We start from the raw sequence: 21,929 nt of genomic DNA, 5'->3' as shown, positions 1-21,929 counted from the left end.
ATTTTTATATACTTTAAATACTTTATATAAAAATGTACTTGTATTTATCATACAAAAAAATTAATTTAAAAGAAAATATCATTGACGTTTTATAAAAAATTTTAGATTTGTGTCTTCTGAAAAGTAAAAAAAAAAATTATAGTAGAGTAAAACTTACCTGAAACCAAATAACATAGTGTAACACACATCTTTGATCAATATTAAAAAAAATTAGCCTAATTATGTACATAAAATCTTAAAAAATACAGTTCTATCTTTTTTAATTAAGTTAGCTTTAAAATACCAATAATGCTTTTTCATGTGCTGCTTTTAATCTAAAATCCTAGAAAAAAATTGATTTAAAATGTTATAATGTTATTATATTGGCACAACACTTTATTTTTGTATGATAAATACAAGTACATTTTTATATAAAGTATTTAAAGTATATAAAAATATAATCCTATTATAAAAAAAATATTTAAAAAATCATTAAATTTTTATATGTTATTAAAATTTAATAAATACAAGTACATTTTTATATGTTATTTTTAATTCAATGTACTAATAGGAGTTAAAATTAATTTATATTTAATAATTTTATACTAAAATTAATTTACTATAATCTTGTTTTATACTTTTTTTTAGTATATTTTTTTATATTATATAGTATTTTTTCTAGTATCTTATTGTACAATGTGTAATTCGAATTACCATTTGATTCGAAATGTGAGTAATTCGAATCAATTTGATTCGAACTTCCTCCTACGCACGTGTTCCTACTAATTCGAATTGAGACAATTCAAATTATGCTTTTATAATTCGTTCCAAGTTGATTCGAATTACTTGTACGCAATGGTTGGGAATAATTCGAGCTATATTGATTCGAATTATTAAGGAATGTAATTCGAATAAAGTTATTTCGAATTACATTAAAGTGTGCTTTGGCAGATTCTTGTATCAGATTCTTGTTTGGCTTATATGCGTAATAAACTTCTCTTCTTGGCTTAAATGCGTTTTTTACCCTAAAAAGTAACATGTTATAAAGGGTAATTTACATGTTAAAATATAAAGTATAGAGTAAAATTTATCATATATATATATATGAAAAATTAGTATACAAATGTCATAATATTTTCAAAATACTTTTATTTTTTTTTTGTATTTATATGTTTTATACTTTTAATTATGTAAGCTTGATTAGTTTAGGTCTTACTAATATAAATAAATATGTAATATGATAGGCATATTTTTAGAATTATATTATTTATTTCTTTTTTTAAAAAAATTGAAAAAAAAAGGTTAATATTTATATATAATATTTTAAATAAATTATATTTTTAAAATATTTTGATGAAAAATTATATTATATAATAATATCTTTAATAAAATTAGTTAGTTAATAAATTTTAAATATAATAATCTAATTATTTGTCAAGTAATATAAAATAAAATTTTAATTATTTTATATTTTTATGTTACAGTTTAAAATTTTATTTTAATATGATTTTTTAATATCATAAAATTTTCTTACATAATAATTAATCTTATTGAATAAAGAATACTCATATTTTTGTATTTATATGTTTTATATTTAATTATTTAAGAATAAAAGATTCTATTACTATTTAAAGTATTGTGTATTAAAGTATTGTTATTTAAAGTATTTATTTATGTACTAGGATATTCTGTATATATTTATTAAAGTCCATCAATGCTCTTCTTTTATATTAGCCTTTGATTTTCATCTAATCAAATCTAATGATCTATATAAATGTGACGCATCCAATAAGCACATAATTATTGTGTTTGTTTTAGACATATCCCTCAAGGGCAACCTAATAAGGTTAAGTACAACCATGCAAGCTATAAACTTAGCTCTTCTAAGAAAAACTAAAAAAAAAATAAAATAAAAAAAATAAAATAAAATAAAAGCCCATTAGGAACCACAGGTTCAAAAACAATAAGGTTCAAATCCAAGAAAAAAAAAAAAAAAACACTAAGGTTAAGTACTAGGTAAAATAACAAGCTAAACATGCATCACGGTAATGTTTCATGTCATTACTCATTAACTCTAAAGTGGTCCTTGAGATTGGGTGAGTTACCTATAATCATCCTTGACTTTCAAAATTTTTTAAAAGCATCCCTCACATTCAGCTCTGAGACCCATAGTTGTCCTTCTACCCTTTCCGACGCACAGTCAGCAAATAGAGTAATGATGTGGCACCTCCCATGCCATGCTGGTGCCAAGTGAAACGACGCAGTACTGTTTGGGCGCCCAATGAAAAGGGAAACGACATTGTTTCTGCGTTGGAGCTCTTGAAAATGGTTTATCTTCACCATATTTATTTGAACACTCTCACACTTTGTTTCCTCCATTCTCAGTCTTCGTCTTCCCCTTCTCTTATCAATGGCACTGTGTTAACTTAGTGTTCCCCCGTCTCCTCCACTCTCACACTTCGTCTGAAGGGTTTGTGTTCATTTGGAGGCAAATGGTTTCTCTATCTTTTGGATCGTTGAAGGTATGTATTGGTTGAAATAATTTTCGATTTTTTTTATGAAGGTTTATCATTGCATTGTTAATGTGTTGGGTTGTCCTAGAATTTTATGGCTGCATTATTTTAAAGGGTTCTATTTAAGAATCTTTGCTAGGGCAAAGGGTTTGGTGTGTTATCCTCTGTTTTTTGGCAATAAAATAGAGATTTTTTTAATATTAGGTTAATGCACGGTGGTAATGAAGAGTTGTGATTAATTTATAAGTTTTTGATATGATATAGTTGTTGAATGATGTTGCAGTGATTTTTTATGATTGTGTGTTATCTAATAGTTTTGATTTGTTGGTGCAGATAGATGTGTTATTAGATATAATGTTTCATCATGGAGGAAACTTTGAGAAAGATGATAAAAGGATATTGAAGTATACCCCTGATAACTTAACTTTCCTAGGTGATCTGGATGAGGATGCCTTGAATGTTTTCTTCATAAAGAATTATTACAAGGAGTTAGGCTATGACAAGATGCAGCATTGTTGGTGGCTAGTACCTGAGAGGACTTTAGAAACTGGATTAAGGAATTTAAACAGTGACGACGATCTTAGGGAGATGTGCTTTCTTGCTCAAAAGAATAATGGATTGGTAGATGTATATTTTGAGCATCGAGTGTCATCTCCAGATATTTACAAGGTTAGGAGAAAAATGTATGCATGGATAATAAAGGAGTGGTTGTTGCAGAAGGACAAGGTGCTATGGTCACTCCTAATGACAAAACGAGGAACCCCACTAATCAATTCTCCCAAAACAAGCCAACGCCTGTCAACACCATGGACAATCCAAAGGCTCCTATTAATCCAATACCTCCTACTAATCCAACACCTCTAACTAAGCTAGAATCTCTCACTAATCCAAAACCTCTAAGTTAGTCGAAGCCTCTTGCCAATCCAAATCCTCAATCTCAGGCAAAGCCTCCTACTAATCCAAAGCCGAAGCCTCCTACTAAGCCTAATCTCCCTAAAAGTGTGTCAATACCCACCCAAAGAAGGTAATTGGTGCAACTACAACACCCAAATCCACACCAAAGTTCATTGAAACATCCAAATCCATCTTCAAGAAGAAAACGACAACAACCACCCATAATTTTAGGCCTTGTACGAGAAGTGTTGCTAAGAAAAAGGCAGTGATGGAAGCACGACATGAGGGAGGTCATGAACTATCCTCTGGTTCATATGATAGTGCCAAAGATAGTTTGTATAAGCCAGAGATCGAAGATAGTTCTTCTTCTGATGATGATTATGCTAATGATGTTTGTGATACTAAGATTGTCAAAAAAGACATCAGATTTAAACATGCTCCTGCTATTGCGTTTGCTACGGATAAAGACCAAGTTACTATTGACGATGATGCATTTGTTGAGGAGGTCTCAGATGGGATGTAGACCTATTCTTTGTGGGAGAATAGGGGATGAAGCATATGATCCAGGGGCTGACTTAGACGGGGCGAATTCGTGGCATTTTGAAGAAATGAAGACTTCTCCAAATTCTGAGGATGAGAGGTCAGATAAGGAGTCTGAAGATGTTTCTCCAATGTTTAGAGAAGGTATAAAGTTTGGAGAACTGCAATTGGATGTTGGAATGAAATTCAACACAAAATGGGACTTTAAGGAGGCTGTTAGGAAGTTCACAATCCAAGAGGGCAGACGAATTAAGTTCACGAAGAATGACAATGTGAGGATGAGAGCTACTTGTAAAGTGAAAGGATGCCCATGGATGGTGTATACATCAAGGGATCATAAAGACACTTGTTGACAAATAATGATCTTCGTTAATGATCATACGTGTCCAAGGAAAGATAAGAACAGGGCAGCTAACAGAAATTGGGTGGCGAGCAAACTAGTTAAGAAGGTTAGGAAGTACCCAATTTTAGACATTCTGATGCTGCTACTGTTTAATGTTATGCAATTATAAGAGCATCTTCTGATATACTACATTTCTTTTATGCTGCTGAAGTATGTACCATCACTAAGTCAAGACCGGATAAGTTGTCACCAAAGAGAAAATCGTCTAAACTGCCAACTTCTGCCCATGCGTCAGTTAATCCCATGCAAGGTGCTAGCTCCGAAACAACTGCAAGACTTGGCAATTTCTTCAAGTTCGTTCCCACTCCGGGATTCAAGGCACCTAGGAAGAAAAATTGATGACTTTTGTCTAACATGCTTGTTATGTTGGGAGTTATTTTGTATAGGACAATTTAAAAGTTTGAAAAAAAAACTCATTACCTTCGTTTATATTATGTGGCCCTTTCTTCTATTAGGATAACTTTGTGTTTATGACTACTTTCTTATCAGGCCTATGGTTATGTTTATTTTGTTAGCAGCACCTTACTTATAGCTTTGTAATCCAGTCAAAACTTATGAATCATGACTTTGTTGGCATTATTCAAAATAATTACTATATTTTGCTATTGCTATATATTCAGATTACCTTTAGTGGTATAAAAAATATTTAATATCTCGAAAATGTTGGCTAACACAGTTAGATGTTCAGCAACTTTTTTTCATTCATAAAAACATTATACATATACCAAATCTCAATTGCATCATTACTCAACATTGAGTTCAAAGTTTGCAAAATACCACTAGTAAGAACAATAGCATTACAGAAACAACCAGAAATAATAATTGGATCATAACATTTTGACTCCTAACATCAGATTTCAATTTTTTCAGCCTCTAACCTTCTATCATCTTTTGGTCATCATTGTAGTTAACACTTCCTGATTTTGCAGGCATAACCTCTTGCCCGACATCTATCCAAACAAATAAACCACACTATCTTTTACCAATTGTTTGCAATCAATAAATGATTCAATAACCAAATTAGAATTTGGGAAAGAAATGAAAAATCAGTAAAAACCAACAATTACAGCTAAGATTGTAATTTGGGCACCCAAAAAAGGGCTTATTTGGGTTGGAATTTGTCCCAGATCACCGGAGAACAGGTCGGCAGCCACAACCACACCATTCTGGCACACGCGCAGTCCTGCTACGATTTTGGGTCTTCGCCCTGTATCCACTACTTGTTGAGCGTATCGAGCTCCCACTAGCTTGCCCTTCACCTCCAAACATCGCTTCAGAGCTTCAACGGAATCTCTCTTAAATCACAACGGTGGAATCACAATTATGCGATGAAGGAGGAGGGAAGAAGAGATACTGCATACAGTAATGATTTTTAGCTTTTAGGGTTTTAAAGGGACCAGGACCACATTGGATAGAAAATGAAGATTTGCCACATCATCTAGCCGTTGTTGGCTCTAGCATGGCATAGGAGGTGCCACATCATTGTTCTATTTACTGATTGTGCTCCGAAAAGGGTAGAAGGGCAACTATGAATCTCGGAGCTGAATGTAAAAGATGCTTTTAGAAAATTTTAGAAGTCAAGGACGATTATAAATAACTGACCCAATGTCAAGAATCACTTTGAAGTTTTAGTCTTTTTTTTCCCATAAACACAACAATATCATATTCAATTGGCAAAATTTCATTTTATGTTAAACCGTGAAAATGATAAAAAAAAAGTTAAAAAAGAAAGTCATCGTTTTCATTTATATTTAGCAGCTTATATCTTATTACTTATGTAACGTAAGACTAACAATTATATTATTTATAAATATTATGTTAAATTATTATATGAACCAAAATTTGGAATCTAGATTATTTAGTATTATATATTTGTCATTAATATCTCAAATTTTATTAGTTTTCTATAATACATTATATCATAGATAAATAACACTTAAACAATTGTTTTTAAACAATAATTTCTATAAAAAAGTGTCTGTATCAACGACACATATGCGTGGAATTCTCTATGGTTACAAGAATTTAAATCTAGCTTTTTTTTTTTAATAAAACTCTACGACCAAACAAAATCCTTAATCAAGTCAAACAAAATTGTTATAACCGTTTCATATCACATTCTTCTTCGCATTTTTTCTCCTTTTCCACTGATATTCCTATTTTTTCTTTTTTTTCTCCTTTTTTTTTTCTCATATTTCTTTCGTTGTTGTCGTCACCACCACCACCTACATCTATTTCTCCTCCTCCTTTTCATTTGAATTTCTTCGATATCCTCCTTTATTTTCCTCCTCCTCCTCCTTCGTCATCATTATTATCATCATCGTTATCATTATTGTCATCACCATCGTCTTTTTATATGTATAATAATTCAAATCTAGAATGCACCGAAATTACTTAATGATGATGACACACAAACAAATTCAGTTCAACAAGTTCAAACCAAAAGTACACCTTATTTTAAAACCAGAATGCATCGAAATTCAAATTCAAAATGAACCGAAATTACTTAATGATGACGGCACACATACAAACTCAATTCAAACCAAGCACAGACTATAAGTACACCTTATTTAAATCCAAAATTCACCGAAATTACTTAATAATAACTCAACTCCTCCTCTTCCTTTTTCTTCTTCATCATTATCATCATCTTCTTTTCTTGTTCATCTTCTTCTTGTTGTTTTACCTTCTTATTATTCTTTTGATTTTACTCTCTTAATAAAAATAGAACAAGAAAATATCAAACAACAAAAAAATACACGATGCTCCAAAATCACTAGGACATGGAGGAGGAAACATGCGAAGAAGAAGAAACACGAAAAAAGGGGAGAAACGCAAAGAAGAGAAGAAGGAGGAGGAAGAACGTAGAAATATTAACGTAGTTGGAACGTGTATTCATACCCTCACTAATAGAACTAATTTTTGTTAAATTTAATCCAATTTGATTAGACTTAATTGCCAAAAAAACTTGAATGTGTAACATGGCTTTTGTTTTTTTAAATTTATCTATTGCCTAGTCCTTACATAATTTTTCTTCCTTTAGCATTTACATGTTTCTATAAGTATTTAAGATCAAGTAGTTTAATTTTTTATAAATAAGATGTTAGTTTGTCCGGCTAAAACTAAAAAATATCTAAAAAACAATTTTTTTTAAGAGAGAAAAAAACATATAGTAAGCTAAACTATAAATATCATATCAAATTCAACAAATAATGTTTAAACTGTTAGTGAGAATCCTTTTATATAACTACTAAGCACAATTGATAATCTTAATTCCATGACATATACACCACTTAAAATACCAGAAATCTTAAGATATCTTACTAAATGTCGACTTTTATATGGGATATAATCTAAACTATTAACCTAAATATATATATATTTTTATGGAATATATTAACTTCTTATTATATTTTTGTTGTATTTTGCATTTATTTGGCCCTCGTAGAAATTGAATGCCATTCTATACCTCGTAGAAATTGAATCCATTCTATTTTACGCCCCTAACACATAAGAGACAAATGGAAGGAAAACAAGAAAACAAACAAAAAATGAATAAAATAAATAAACGAATGGACACCGAAAAAATAATAGTTTTATCCGAAAATTTGAATTGGTTAGGGTCCAGATAATGGATCAAACTTGTCTTATATAGTCAACACGTGTACCAATATAGGAATTAATTTCTATGGAGCACCATAACTATCTAAGTTTTTCTAACTGAGATCAATTCATGTCTCAATAGACGATGGAAAAACTCGAGAACTGTAACTTGAGAGTAACAATCCAAGTTTCTATGTCAAGCATGTAAGAAGAATCGACAGCAATGCATGACAAGTAACTTTTCATGCTTGAAGAAATCTCCTATGCTTACGGTTGCGGAGCCATTCACACTCTATATCCTTTAGAATGTCCAGGATCCCAAGAATACCCAAAAGAATAAGTCCACCGGAAAACTTACCACCACCTCCACCTCCATTACCACCGTTTCCATCATTATCTCGAGGGGGCAACCCCGGGCCATTGTCATCAAGTTTAGGGGACTTCACTTTCTCTGTCATCCCAAACAAAGCGTATCATATTGATTGGCATTGAACACATAAGGTGAGCTTCACTCTTGGTATGATTTTTTAATTTACACAACATAAAAAGACTATTAATATATGTGAGATTTTAAACTTGGAAGAATTTTAAGCACCACATGGGAACATTTAGTATTTCTCATATAAACAAATGAACAAGCACACATGATATGGTATAAGCACAAAACAAAATATAAGTTTGTGGCTGCCGTCGAAATAAATGATATAGGAGAGAAGTAATTACCAGGAGAAATAGTAGTTGTTCGAGAACGACGTACCAAGGTTTGTGTTGCACTAGCAGCAGCACATCTAGCATCCTATATAAATGAGAGAGTTAGAGAGAGAGAGAGAAAGAGATGATACTGGTATTATGAGGAATATTGCTATGTTCATGCCTTTATATATATACCCTTTGGCACTTAAGTTAGTTGGACTCTTAACAGATTCTAGAAGCCACTTGTCTAATTGCTCTCTAAAGTAGCTTTTATTTTCAGAGACTGAAAGATTGGAACTCCATATTGTGTTTGGCAGTCAAAGAGTGGAACTAAAATTTCAGTACTGGGACACGAAATTCCAGTCCCTTTAGTACCTCCAAAAAGAGAGAACACAGAGGACTGAAATTTTGTAGAATAAAAACTGAAACTTTAATAACATTTATTCTCAAAAGTATCCTCATTTAACTTTTCAAATTCTAAATCTATCCCCTCAATCTCCAAATTTATCTTAAACTGAAAATAATAGTAACACATAACTTAGTCCAATATATTTTACACTAAACACAATACAGAGACTTAATTTAGTTTCACTTTCTCAGTCTCTTGTCTCCCAATCTCAGTCCCTCAGTCCCAGTATCCCTTCCAAATGCAGCCTAACTGCTTAACTAATCTAACTAATTCTCTAACTGATTCTGACTCTTCTACATTCTTCTGGACTCTTCTAAAGCTTCTCTCTAGCTCACTCTATTAATAAAGAATACAAAACATCAGAATGGTTCAATATGGAGAGTAATAACAACCAAGAGGAAGTTCAGAGATCGGAAGAAAGATCAAGACAGAAAAGAATCACATAAAAACTACTTAGATACTTCAGTAACAAGCAGGAAAATATCCTGCACAAAATAATGTTGACTCCTCTATTAAAAATATAACCCACATTTGATGAGTCCTTGAGCATCTTCAAACGATAAGGGATTAAGAAAAATAGGACAAGGAACTGATAAAGATTGCCTCAATATGTGAGACATGATGAGGATTGTGAAAGGGGTGATAAGAAATTACAAGTAGTGAAGTAGTAAAAACCAAAAGCTTTTCCTAAAAAGGAAGTAGGTTTACAACTGTTTCCTATGTTTCCTAGCATGGTTTCCTCTGTCATTAAGACCTGAGCTCGTTTGATGGGATAAAACATTCAACTACAAAAAATTTTAATAGGAACTCTGAAAATTTCAATAAGGAGTGAAAGTTGCCTTGTAACAATACAGACTGCTGCTTATACCAATTGATCGTGATGAGGATCTCTTATCCTCCATACCTTTGTAATATTTTTCATTTTTTATTGAAATTAGTTGTTTTATATTTAAAAGTAAAAAATAGAAGAGGTCCACATATAGAAAAATGCCAAAGATAAAAAGGAAAAGGAAATAGCCTACCAAAACAGCAGAACATTTAACACGAGATGAACGGCTTCGAAAATTAGCAGTCTGAAGTTCTCCTTTTCTAATGTTATATGGTAAGGGCTGCATCTGAAGTATGTTAGGTCGAGCATTATTGACCTGCACTTCACCCTGACTTCTATATCCAACTGCATCAGAGAAAATACAACAAAAACATATTCCATTGATTTAAGTAACATGTGAGTCACTTCACATACAAAAATTAGCTCAACTACTAACTGAGATAGTGTGATGTCTAAAATCAGTGCACCTGGCCCTGGTACTACTAGAGACGAAGTGCCGACACAAAATTGAACTGGTTCCAGCATCTTACTGATCACCTAATACGACAATCCTAGCAATCAGAACAAGAAGGAAAATAATAAATTGTTTGTTTCAAACAGAATAGAGTTCTACATAATAGTTGAGAAGTCATTGCTCAAAGTAGTCATATCAAAAGTGCTCAAAGTTTCACCTTAGCAAATTTTACATGATTCTACATTTATGACATGTTTAAAACAAACTCCTTGAAATAATTCAGTCCAATTATAAATAAACAGATGCTTTAGGATATGGGGAAAATAAAGATTGAATCTCTATGTCTCGGCAGCAAATCAAATATTAAAAAAAAAATTAAGAGTTCAGTCGACAATTTTACAACATTATCCTTGTCACACAAAATCAATTGGCAAACATAGATAGCTTATCCACCTGTCAATAACCGAAATCGAAAAAGTAAAAAATAAAACTAGAATCCTCTAACATAAACTAACCAAAATCTTTTTATACAGCTCTCCAATATCCCATTAACTTGAACTAAAATTATACCCTAATTCAAATTCAAATTCCAAACAAGGTAAGTTGCAAAAAGAGGATTGATCAATCGAATACTTTTTTCCTAAGGCACGTGGGATTGAAAATACGCAAACTACAGAGGGAAGAAAAGCACCAATTACTATCCTCGGTAAGTCGAAGTATCAATTCTGCTATCCAACAAATTCTTGAGTTCTTTCTAAAATTCAATAACAATTTCATATGTTGTGATCATCATATTAGATTTTTAGGCCGCCTGAGTGTCATTTGATTAGTTAACAAAAACCGACACAGAAACCTACAAATTTTTGTGGAGATTCACTTCAATGTCTCACCTACAATATACTAAAATATGAGGTCAATCCGAGATCTCTAACTAAAACAGAAAATTTATGGAAGTTTACTATTTACATCGGAAAACAAAAACAGCTTCAGCCTAGGTTTATCTTCAACACCCATGTACACACTGCTAACCAGCTCAAAAGTTTCCAAAATTAAATATAGAAAAAGCTTAATATTGTAAAATTTAGTTAAAATCTTCACCTTCAATCATATGTTAGTAATAAGAATAAATTCCCTAAGGGTCTAAAAGTGTACAAGAGGAAAAGGTTAAGGGAAAGCCAAGGAATTATGCAAAATCAGGGAATAGAAGGATCAAGGGAGCCCTCGAGGCCTAACTGACATGCTTAGGGGGTGACGCCTGAGGTGAGAAGAATGCAATGCCGGCATGCAGAGTGCATAGGGCATGTGTGTGCATTCTGTTGGTGCACAGGGGGTGATATAAATGTACAGAGTGAGGGAAAAGTGGGAAGGGGATGATTTAGCGAACCTGTCTGGGGAAAGAGGTGGCTGCTATAGTGCCCTGTGTTATCCCTTCTGTTTAGCTAATTCTCATCTCCTTCTTCATCAGTAAGCTGAGATCCAGCTTCACTGAGTGTTAACAATACATATGCACTTATCCCTTCTACTATTTTGTTGGTAGTTTCCTAACACAACTAAAAAATCACAAAGATACCCCTGCTAGACAGAATTCTGAAGTTTTCAGAAACACCACCACCACCACCAACACCAACAAGTTTTTGGCTTAGCTAAATTATCTCAAGTTGTTTTTGATTTTGATCTAACAATTTTTACGAACACAAACACATTAAAAGTGAGTTTACATGTGTTTAGGAAAAGTAAACTCGTCCTCACCCACTCATCCATACATGGCTAAACCTATCTGAAAAAAGGGGAGATCAAATGTTGTTCCTCTTGAAGCTTGGTCACATTCTCATAATTTCAGCATAGTTTTTCTTTTGGGAAAATCCTTAATTGTTAATGACATCTAAAGCCAATATCAAGTTGCCAAGTAACACACAACAGATATCATTAGCAAAGATCATTTTCTTATGCTGCAGAAAATCACAAACAACAACAATAAACATCTTTTATCAATCAAATTCAGCTTAGAACTCATTATTACAAACTATATCTCATACCAACGCATGAGTATTCTCTATCGAAAGAATAATAGTCAATGAGTAAGGGACAATAAACACATTCCAATAGCTAAATAACCTAATGATCATAGGAAGTCACAAAACATCAACAAAGACACAATTCAAATGTCTCTTGGTTCAAACAAGCAATGCCATTTAAACACAAAATCTTCCTTCTAGACTGCCGCACAATATGTGATAGCATCATAATCACGTCTACTTATCACTTGTGAAAATTCATAACCAAAACCCATGTATAGGTTCCTTAGGATTAAATTTCAGTGGGGATGTTCCTGATTTATATTTCCATCTCCTTCTAGTCCTAATTCATTTATAAAACCCAACATATGAACCAAGTATGGGACAAATTTGCACTTAGTTCTTTTTTAAGCACCAGAAATGTGAAATTCAGAACTAATTCTACAAATATCTTTTGAGATTCATATTTGGTGACCTAATATTAAAAGAGCTAAAGCTTTTAGGAAAAATGGTTTCTTGTTAATATAAGCTCAATGGGTTGAGTTATGAACGGAGGAACGCTGCTGTCTCCACAGAAAGTTATGCAAAAATGGGCTACTTCCAAGGGCAGACCTAGAGCAATTCTTAGGAGGGCGCCAATATAAATATATAACTTTGGAAGAAGAAAAAAATTAAAATTAAGGAGGGCTAATGTAAAAGTTAGTGACCTTTATACATTAAAATTTTTAATTTTTTTTGGGAGGGGGGGGGGGGGCATTGCCCCCCTTCACCAACACTAGCCTCCTCCCCTGGCTACTTCAAACAACAACAGGAGTGTAAATAACCATTTTGGCATCTGAAAATGTTCAAATTTGACAAAAATAGCCCCTAGATTAGAGAAACGAATTAGCGGCCCGTATAATACAAAAATTAAAAAATATTTGACAAAATGCACTAATTCATTTCTCAAAATACACCGATCGTCATCTATTCATCATTGCCATTACCATCGTTGGCATCATGTCATGTTAGCCATCTACTTGGCATTGACCCTAGCCAATTAGAACCTATATTGACCCCCAAATTTATAGAATCATATAAGTAAGAGTCTTGTAAATTTGGAGTCACTATAGCAGTTGGTTAGAATCCACAAAAATTGTGTCGTAGTGCTAAGTAGACGCCTAACTTGCACGTTGGCAATGACGATAATGGCAATAGCAAACAGACGACGTTAGGTGCATTTTGTCAAACATTTTTATATTTTAGTGGTCATGCGTTTGTTTCTTTAATTAAGGCTCTATTTTGTCAAACTCAAATTTTTCAAGTGCCAAAATAGTCATTTATCGAAAAAATAAAAAATTTAATCAGTAAAGAAAAAAAAAAAAACATAGCTAAATTTAGAAGAAAAACAAAATAGTTGGAACCTGTGACTTTCTGCAATATAACTAGATTGACTACACTTTCATTTCAGAATAGCTTCACCACAATCAAATAAAAAGAACTCCAGATAACGAAAACAACTCCCATGCTGCAAAAGTGCAGTTATGCAGGATGCATACCTTCCCATTTTTGTATGTTTATTTCCACACATGAGAATGATGAGACTGATCTAGATTTTGGTGGACTATCTTGTTTTATCACTGTATATGGAAAAATACTAGAAATGGAAATCACACCTCATTAACTCAGCTTGTACCCTGTATTCCAAACTGATTTCATATTCACCATGATTGCTACACTAACTTCACGACACCACTAAAATTTCATCTATTGGCTTTTGATCTAGATTTCTGGATAGTAGATACTAGAAATAATAAGCTTCATAACAAAAAGAAACCCCACACAAAAATCAGTTTTCAAGACCAAGTTATGACTTCCTAAAGAAAGCTAATTGATTATATTTTATTTTTCAACGTCGCTGCAGGCCACGTTATTCTACAGCTACCCAAAAATTTACCCTTTCACCATGAAACAATGATTTTCGGTATGATTAAATTAGCACTCATTAGCTTTTGAAAGGATAAGTCCCACAGAAAAATTCTTGTGTTTGGGCTATGGGGAAAAAATCAGATTGTATCTCTATCCATAGACAGCAAATGAAATATATAAAATTTTAAATAAAAATCTACTCAACAAGTTTACAACATTATCCTTATGCGGTTATGCCGTTCAACTCATTTGTCACATATAATCAATTGTCAAGCAAATTCTAGACCCTTTCAGGGAGCTTTATATAACTAATTAAGAAGAAACGCAGTGACAGATAGAAATAACCTATCCATCCATTATTGATAGTAGAAATTGAAGGAAAAACAATTCTCTACCAAATACAAACTATTTTTTTATAGAAATCCTCAATTTTCCATGAACTTTAGAACAAAATTCTGCTGTAATTCAAATTCTGAACAAGTTAAAGAACGCAGATTAATCAATCAAATTCTCAATTTCCAGGTGTTCCAAATAGAAGAAAGGCACAAGATAGCACTATCAAACATGATGAAAATCTTCAATGGAATTTCTAAAAGCACATGTGAGATAAACTATAACAAATGGCAATACCCAAATCTACAGCAGGAAGCAAAACGCCAATTGCACTCCTTGGTATTCCAGAAAACAAAGACATAACCAACAGTTAGGATCAAGAAAAGAGCTTACAGAGGAAGTTCAAACCTACACCAAAGTGAATCAAATATAACAGAAATTCTCACATCTCGAAAGAAGAAGAAGAAGAAGAAGAAGAAGAAGAAGAAGAAGAAGAAGCAATAATAATAATAAAATAAAATGTTCTGTGCAAGAATAACATTGACGGCGCAAAAACAACGTAAACATAAACCCTGAAAATATTGTTTATACGATTTTTCCACGTGAAACACACCTCCAGAGAATGAATGAAAATCACGATAGGACAAATATAGGTGGAAAAAAGAAAACGAAGTTAGAGAGGAGTGGATCGACACCTTATGAGTTGTCTTCAATTGAAGTTCTCCTCTTCGGAGGCTCTACAATGGTTCTTGAAGGTAGCGATCATTTCCATGTGTCTTCGGCTTTTATGTTTTTTAAAGGAATGCATATGGCGGTGACTTTTCATGGAGTGCGACAGGGCGTAACGGAATCAGGGGTATGGGTCTATGGTGGGTTGGATTTCGGTAACCTTGACAAAAATAAAACTAACAATTAGTCCATCTAAAATTTTTGAGTTCAAAATACATATTAAAGAATTAAATAAATAAAATAAAATAATTATTTACTGATATATATTTTAAAAATATTTATATTTTTTATTATTTATTTCATTAAGCAGTATGAATAAGAGATATTTATATTTATATTTTATTAAGTAAAAATTCAAATACAATTATTTTTATATAAAATTAATAATTAAAAATTATTAAATAATTTGATATATTTAATTAAATTATTATATAACGGTAACTATCAATTTCATACAAAAATGACTATATGTAAAATTTTGTCGTCCCACATTATTATCAACAAAATAAATAATAAAAATAAAATTAAATATTGTTTTGTCTTCAAAATTTCTGTCCAAAATTAAAATTATTTTTAATATTTTTTATTTTTAAAATTGACTATAACATTATAATTGAAATTGAAATTTAAGGTTGTGACTGAGTGAGTAGAGAGTGGGAGGAGACTAGACTGGTGGTGTGGTGGGTGGTTGGTGGTGGGTGGTGTGTGTTATTGTAGTGTTTGGTAATTGAGATTGAAATTTAGAATTCGGATCCTTTAAAGTGAGAAGTTGGTAACGTGAAGGGTTAATCATATAACGACCCAACTTCTAATATGTCATGATCACACTAGAAGTTAAATGTCACTAACTTGCCTTCTTATTTATTAACTAATCTTTATTATATAACCGCGATTTGTTGTTAAAATATCATCATTTTTACAAGATAAAAATTTGTTGAAAACATTTATCGATATATTATTGCAAGCATACAGAAATAATTAACATTATAAGCATAAATATTAACAGAATATTCACATATCATCATACATTAGTACAATGTTTACAGACCCTATCAGTATACATCCCATAAGATAGTTATATACAAATATAATCATATGACATCCCAAACCTTGACCCATACAAAAAGCCATTAAACTGTTGTCTGGGGTAGCCTAACACTTTTAGACTCTCCTATTCTCTGTGTAAACTAACAAAAGGGAGAGACTAAACTGAAAAAATACTAAGCTGAGATGCCGCCAAAAGAATATCAACTAACATCCCCTAACTGAACACAGATATCGTCATTCGGTAGACCACCTGTATGGCCTGCTTGCAGATGAATCACTCCTGAAAGATGGTAACTCCTCCTCTTGTTGATCTTTCACTCGATCCTCCTCTTCTGAGTCCCTAGAAATGGATGCTCCACCAGATGAATTGCTATTCCCGTTACCCAATACAGGTTCATTAGCGTACACAGGAGCTAAGGCTTCGCTCAATGGGCCGAACTGCGACTGCAGTTGCTCGGTTGGTGAAGGAGGTGCCTGAGGTATAATGACGTCCAGAGGTGGATCTGGAATGTAACCCTCGCCTGCGTTAGGCTCAGAAGCCGCCTGATGTAGGGGCTAAGCATGGATCGGTGGACTAGGAAAAGGATGACCGTGGCTGTTAGGATGTAACCAAGAAAGAGGAAAATCATACAGCATGTCCAGGTTAAAGTCCGGCCTATCTAGTGGGTGTGAGAAGGGCCTGTCGCGTAGTACATATAGTCGAACACGAGGTTCCCCACCCAAAACATAATAACTTTCGAACGTCGGGTCCTCGTAGATGAACAGAGGCTCCAACTCATAGAAAAGCACTCCATTTTCATTTGAATGGGGAGAATAGGGGGTAAAAATTTGGGAGTTCTTAGTAAGGTCAGGGTTGTTAATTATGTTTATTAATTCTTTGTGATTGACTAGACACGCAATGTATAAACAGAGAATACAAAAATAGTAAATAGAAAATATAGAAAGCAATAGATAAATAGAAAATACAGAAAGCATCACAGTAACAATATAGAAAACACACACATTCATAGAGAATACATAACAAAAAAGGATGCGCAAACAAGTATGATGCATATCTAATTCTGGTGTAGGTCATGAGCTCATGTGTCGGTTTCTACTCACTCCCGATGAAACCTGATGTGTGAGCATCTTTTCGCTATTTTCTTATTATTTTAGATATGAATTTATTGAGTTTTATTTAGATTTTAGTGTTTTAGGCTTGTTTGGATGTTACTTTGATGCGCTTTGTGGTTTTACTAATTTCAGGAAAGATTCGGCCGAGTTTGATAGAGTTCGTGTGGAAGAAAAGGAAGAAAGTGGATGTTGTCAACCTTGATCTCCTTGCACTCCAACGAGAATAACTTGAACTAGTGAGGTCCAATTAACGTGGTTCTAGCAGTATTTGAAAGCCAACTTCTAGAGTTTTTCAACGATATATAATAGTATATACTTTCTCTCTGGCATTACAACGCTAAGCGCCGTGACATTGGCGTTTAGCGCCAAACCGCATCCAGCACTCATTCTTCTCTAGAGTCCCGGTGCCAAACGCTAGAAACTGGCACTAAACCCCGGCAGTGCTAATAGGAGTGGTCCCCACGTCTTCAATAAATCAGCACGGAAGGCTTTATTTGATTTTCAATTTAATTTTTGAATTAAGAAAAGATATTTTTAGGTTTAGAATTTATTATTTTATTTTAGTTTCAAATCAAATTAGGTTAGATATAAAAGGAAAAAGATTTAGCCCTTCGGGAGATCTTCTCTCTTACGTGCTTTCACACTTTCTGAACCCTAGTTTTTTTCTCTGAGTCATGAGCCACTAAACACCCTTGGTTAAGGTTAGGAGCTTTGTTTATTTCTATGGATTAATACTATTATTATTATTCTATTTTAATTAATGTATTGATTTAATTTCAAGGATTACTTATAAATCTGGGTAGATCGGAAGAATAACTCTTATTCTATAAGCGTTCTTGTGATTCTTGGAAGAATTATCTCACTTGAACACTAGCTTGAAAGTAAATTCCTCCTAAATTACTAATTACTTGGACTTAAAGGGATATGTGACATATAATCTTCTTATATTTGGGTAATTAGGATTTTTGTGACTAATAAACTAGAATTGAACCTAACCCTCTAAGCTATATTAAGTGACCAAGACATTGGCGGTTGATTAGGTTAGAGGAGACTAAATTACTAAAGAATTAGGGTTTAGTCAATTACAGTTTGTCATAAAATGAATCGTGCATGAATTAAAATAGTTGATAAGAAAACTTAATCCGGAAGAATAAATAACTCTGAAACCTTAACTGTTTTCTCACATATATTTCACACCAATCCCACTGTTTGCTTCTTCATTTTCTAAATTACTGTTTAATGCTTTCGAACCCCAAAACACCACTTTCTACTTGCCTGACAAAGTGATTCATTCGACTATTGTTGCTCAATCCATCAATCCTCGTGGGATCGACCCTCACTCACCTGAGGTATTACTTGGTACAACCCGGTGCACTTGCCGGTTTAGTTGTGGACATTCGAAATCCGCACCAAAACCCGGATCACATGGCCAGATATGGCATTTCTAGAGCTAAGCAGAGCTTAAGCATGTTATAGCATAGCCTCTATAAGCAACCTTGCCTTACAGGAACAACACTTCTAGGGCTAAGTATGCACGTCATACCCTCTGTAAGCGACCTTGCCTTATAGGAACAACACTTTTAGGGTTGATGTATGTCTGAAAAGAAAATTCAATCTACAGATGTTCCTGTCTTTTATATCTGCCCCAAAGGCCCAATCAACAATCATCGGTCTTTGTAAGCAACCTTTAGCTTATAGATTCCGCTTTTCTCAATCTTTTAGGGCCAAGCCCACTTTCATCAATCTCGTATCTCTTCTCTTTCCTGTTAATACTTTTCTCAATGTTACTAGCCTCTTCTTAGTGCTATAATTAATTATAATCCTCTTCTCGTACCTCTCCTTAACTGTATTATGAAGAAATCCTTAAATTCTAGACTTTTAAATTATCTTGCTACGTCTTTTACTATAATTACCACATAGTCCTTAAACTTTAACGTTATTTGCCTTTATGTCCTCGCCTTTTACTATAATTCTTTTTATATCCTTTAAATTTTGAATATTACACTTTAATCCAAAGACTTTAGTTATTTATAGATTAGTCTCTAAGCTTTAGTTAATTATATTTTAACTCCTAATTTTTTACTAATTATACTTTTCCCTCTGAATTTCCACCAAATTACATTTTTTCCTTTGTTATTCTCAAAACTCCATTTTGTTGTGCCCTGTCACCTAGTATTAGTGGTGGGCACTTAGAGCCACAAGTCATAATGTATGACACTTAGTGCCCATAACCAACGTTCAATGCCTTCGAAGCGTGAACTTCGTAGAAACACGTATGCGCCCAGCACCCGACTCCCATGGGATTAAATGGTGGGACGACTAATGTCCATCATGTTTCAGGAGGAGGGTGCCATCACCCATGGAGTTCCCAGGGGAGGGCACCTAGCGCCCATGAAATTTAAAAGGCAAGGTGCCCAACGCCCAAAAGGTTCTAAACGGAGGACGCCCAACGCCCATAAAATTTCAAGAAGAGGGTGCTCAGCGCCCAGCATTTCAGCCATCAAATATACATCAAAACACCACGTAAACACTTAATTTCAAGTATCAAACAATCAACCATCAACAAGACATAAAAAACACAAGCGATTCCCATTTAATTTATCAAACCTTACCTCTTTGTTTCAGCTCACAAAAACTTATTTCTTTTAGGTGATCTCTAGTCACTTTCTTCCTAGTTTTCAGTCAAAAATAACTTTTAAACCAAGATATACATGGTAATCGAGTCTTCTTCACAAGTTCGGGAAGGAATTTCTTACCTTTCTCAAGTTGGAATTGATGGATTATTGCTCTTTGAAACTTCTAAGCTAGGAGCTCTTAAGCAAGTAAATTAAAGATATCAAGTTTTTCCATGGTTTTAGCATGGCCGAACCATCAAGAGGAGCATACAATAGAAGTACTTCAACTCATCTTGACAAATTTCATATGGGTGTGAAGAAAAAGAAGAGATGAACACTTTAATCGGTTTAGAATTTTTATCAAAATTTTAGAACCAAAAGGGCCGAACCTTGAAAGCTTGGCGGTTATGGAGTTTTTTCAACTTTTCTCTTATGTTCTTCTCTTTCAAAGTCACGTACAGAAAAAAGAAAGTAGGAGGTGGTTATCGATGTCACGTATGAAGAAAAAAAAAGCAGGAGGTGGCTGGAATCAAGGCTGGTCGAATCTCGAGGGTGGTTTGTCACCAGAATTAATTAATAAAATATCATTAAGGAGATAATTACTAAAGCTAGATATATTAGATCACAAATAATTATATTTCTAGACTAAATAATTGAGCTAAGAGTATAAATGATACTAGTAACACGATTATCTCGGAAATAAAAGATCTATGATGATACATTAACATAGCTAGGTTCATCGGAAAGTGTTGGCATTAATCCATACTGGTAGATTTTGAGCCTGGTTATTATATTGTTAAATTTAATTTATCTCCGATTTAATTAAAGTGGATAAAATAATAATATAATATTACTATATTATTATTTTTGTTTCCTCGAGATTCATGTTTGGCTCGTCGAAACGAGTCCAACTACAAAAATCAGAATTTCAAAATTTATAGTCGAATTGGCTCAAAAACGCAATTTCTGCTAGTTTCGTAGCTGATGACATGGCGATGTGCTTGCTTTACTAAATTTCGGAATATTCCATTTCTTCAAGAAAAGGTTCCGTTTTGCCGAAAACTAAGCCATTATATTCTACCTTCCTTAAAAAAAATTTTGTCCTCAAACTTTCAATTACCTATAAATAGATGCGAATGGTCTATCTTTCTTTTGTCTTCCAGATCCCAAGTCTGTTCTTCATCTATATCTCGTCCCCGTGCCACATTGACTAGAGAAATTGTCTTGCCCCTCAATCGCTTATCACTCCGCTCTACAATCTTGACTGGTGATGCTTGATATGTCAAGTTATCTCGCAACTGTATTGCCTCCGGCTATAAAATGTGACCCTTATCAGGATTATATTTCTTGAGTTGTGGAATATGAAAAATATCGTGGAGATTTGACAAGTACGTGGGAAGAGCTATTTGATACGCTACTGGACTGACTCTTTTAAGGATTTGAAAAGGACCTAAATATCGAGGATTAAGTTTCTTAGTTCTAAGGGCTGATTTACTCTAGTAGTGGGGGTTACTCTCAGAAAAACATAGTCACCCTCATCGAATTATAAGGGCCTATGTCTATTATCAGTGTAGATCTTTTGTCGGTTTTGAGCAGTTTGAATCTTATCATGAATCCTTTTAATTTGCTGGATGATCTCTTGCACCAAATCTGGACCTATAATGCTAGCCTTTCCTTTGTCATACCAGCCCAACAATGATTGGCATCTTCTTCTATAGAGAGCTTCATACGGTGCCTGCTGATACTTTGCTGGTAACTATTGTTGTAAGCATATTCTACCAATGGCAAATATCTGTCCTAGCTTCCTTGGTGATCTAAAACACAGGATCTCAACATATCCTCTTATGTATGG

The 21,929-nt window shown here is 33.4% G+C and overlaps 1 protein-coding gene across 3 annotated transcripts; it reads right to left on the bottom strand.

Annotated features, from left to right (window-relative positions):
• Window positions 1-7,904: 7,904 nt before the first annotated feature.
• Window positions 7,905-15,491, bottom strand: LOC107625202 (uncharacterized). 3 transcript variants are annotated; one of them, XM_016327782.3, is made up of 6 exons: window positions 15,269-15,325; window positions 14,871-14,908; window positions 10,331-10,414; window positions 10,057-10,208; window positions 8,656-8,728; window positions 7,905-8,383 (listed from the first exon to the last, which is right to left on the bottom strand). In XM_016327782.3, the coding sequence occupies exons 3-6, from the start codon at window positions 10,386-10,388 to the stop codon at window positions 8,175-8,177; spliced, it is 492 nt and encodes a 163-aa protein (XP_016183268.1). In that variant the 5' UTR covers window positions 10,389-10,414; window positions 14,871-14,908; window positions 15,269-15,325; the 3' UTR covers window positions 7,905-8,174. The 3 variants fall into 3 exon arrangements, with proteins under 3 accessions (XP_016183268.1, XP_016183267.1, XP_016183270.1); XM_016327781.3 differs by lacking the exon at window positions 14,871-14,908 and having other exon boundaries at window positions 15,269-15,491; XM_016327784.3 differs by lacking the exon at window positions 14,871-14,908 and having other exon boundaries at window positions 10,331-10,400; window positions 15,269-15,388.
• Between the last annotated feature and the right edge of the window lie 6,438 nt (window positions 15,492-21,929).

This window comes from Arachis ipaensis, chromosome B2 (assembly GCF_059453495.1).
Source record: "Arachis ipaensis isolate K30076 ecotype BB chromosome B2, ASM5945349v1, whole genome shotgun sequence".
Taxonomy (NCBI): domain Eukaryota; kingdom Viridiplantae; phylum Streptophyta; class Magnoliopsida; order Fabales; family Fabaceae; genus Arachis; species Arachis ipaensis.
Note: the sequence above shows the minus strand (reverse complement) of the source record. Positions and strands in the feature narration are given on the sequence as shown.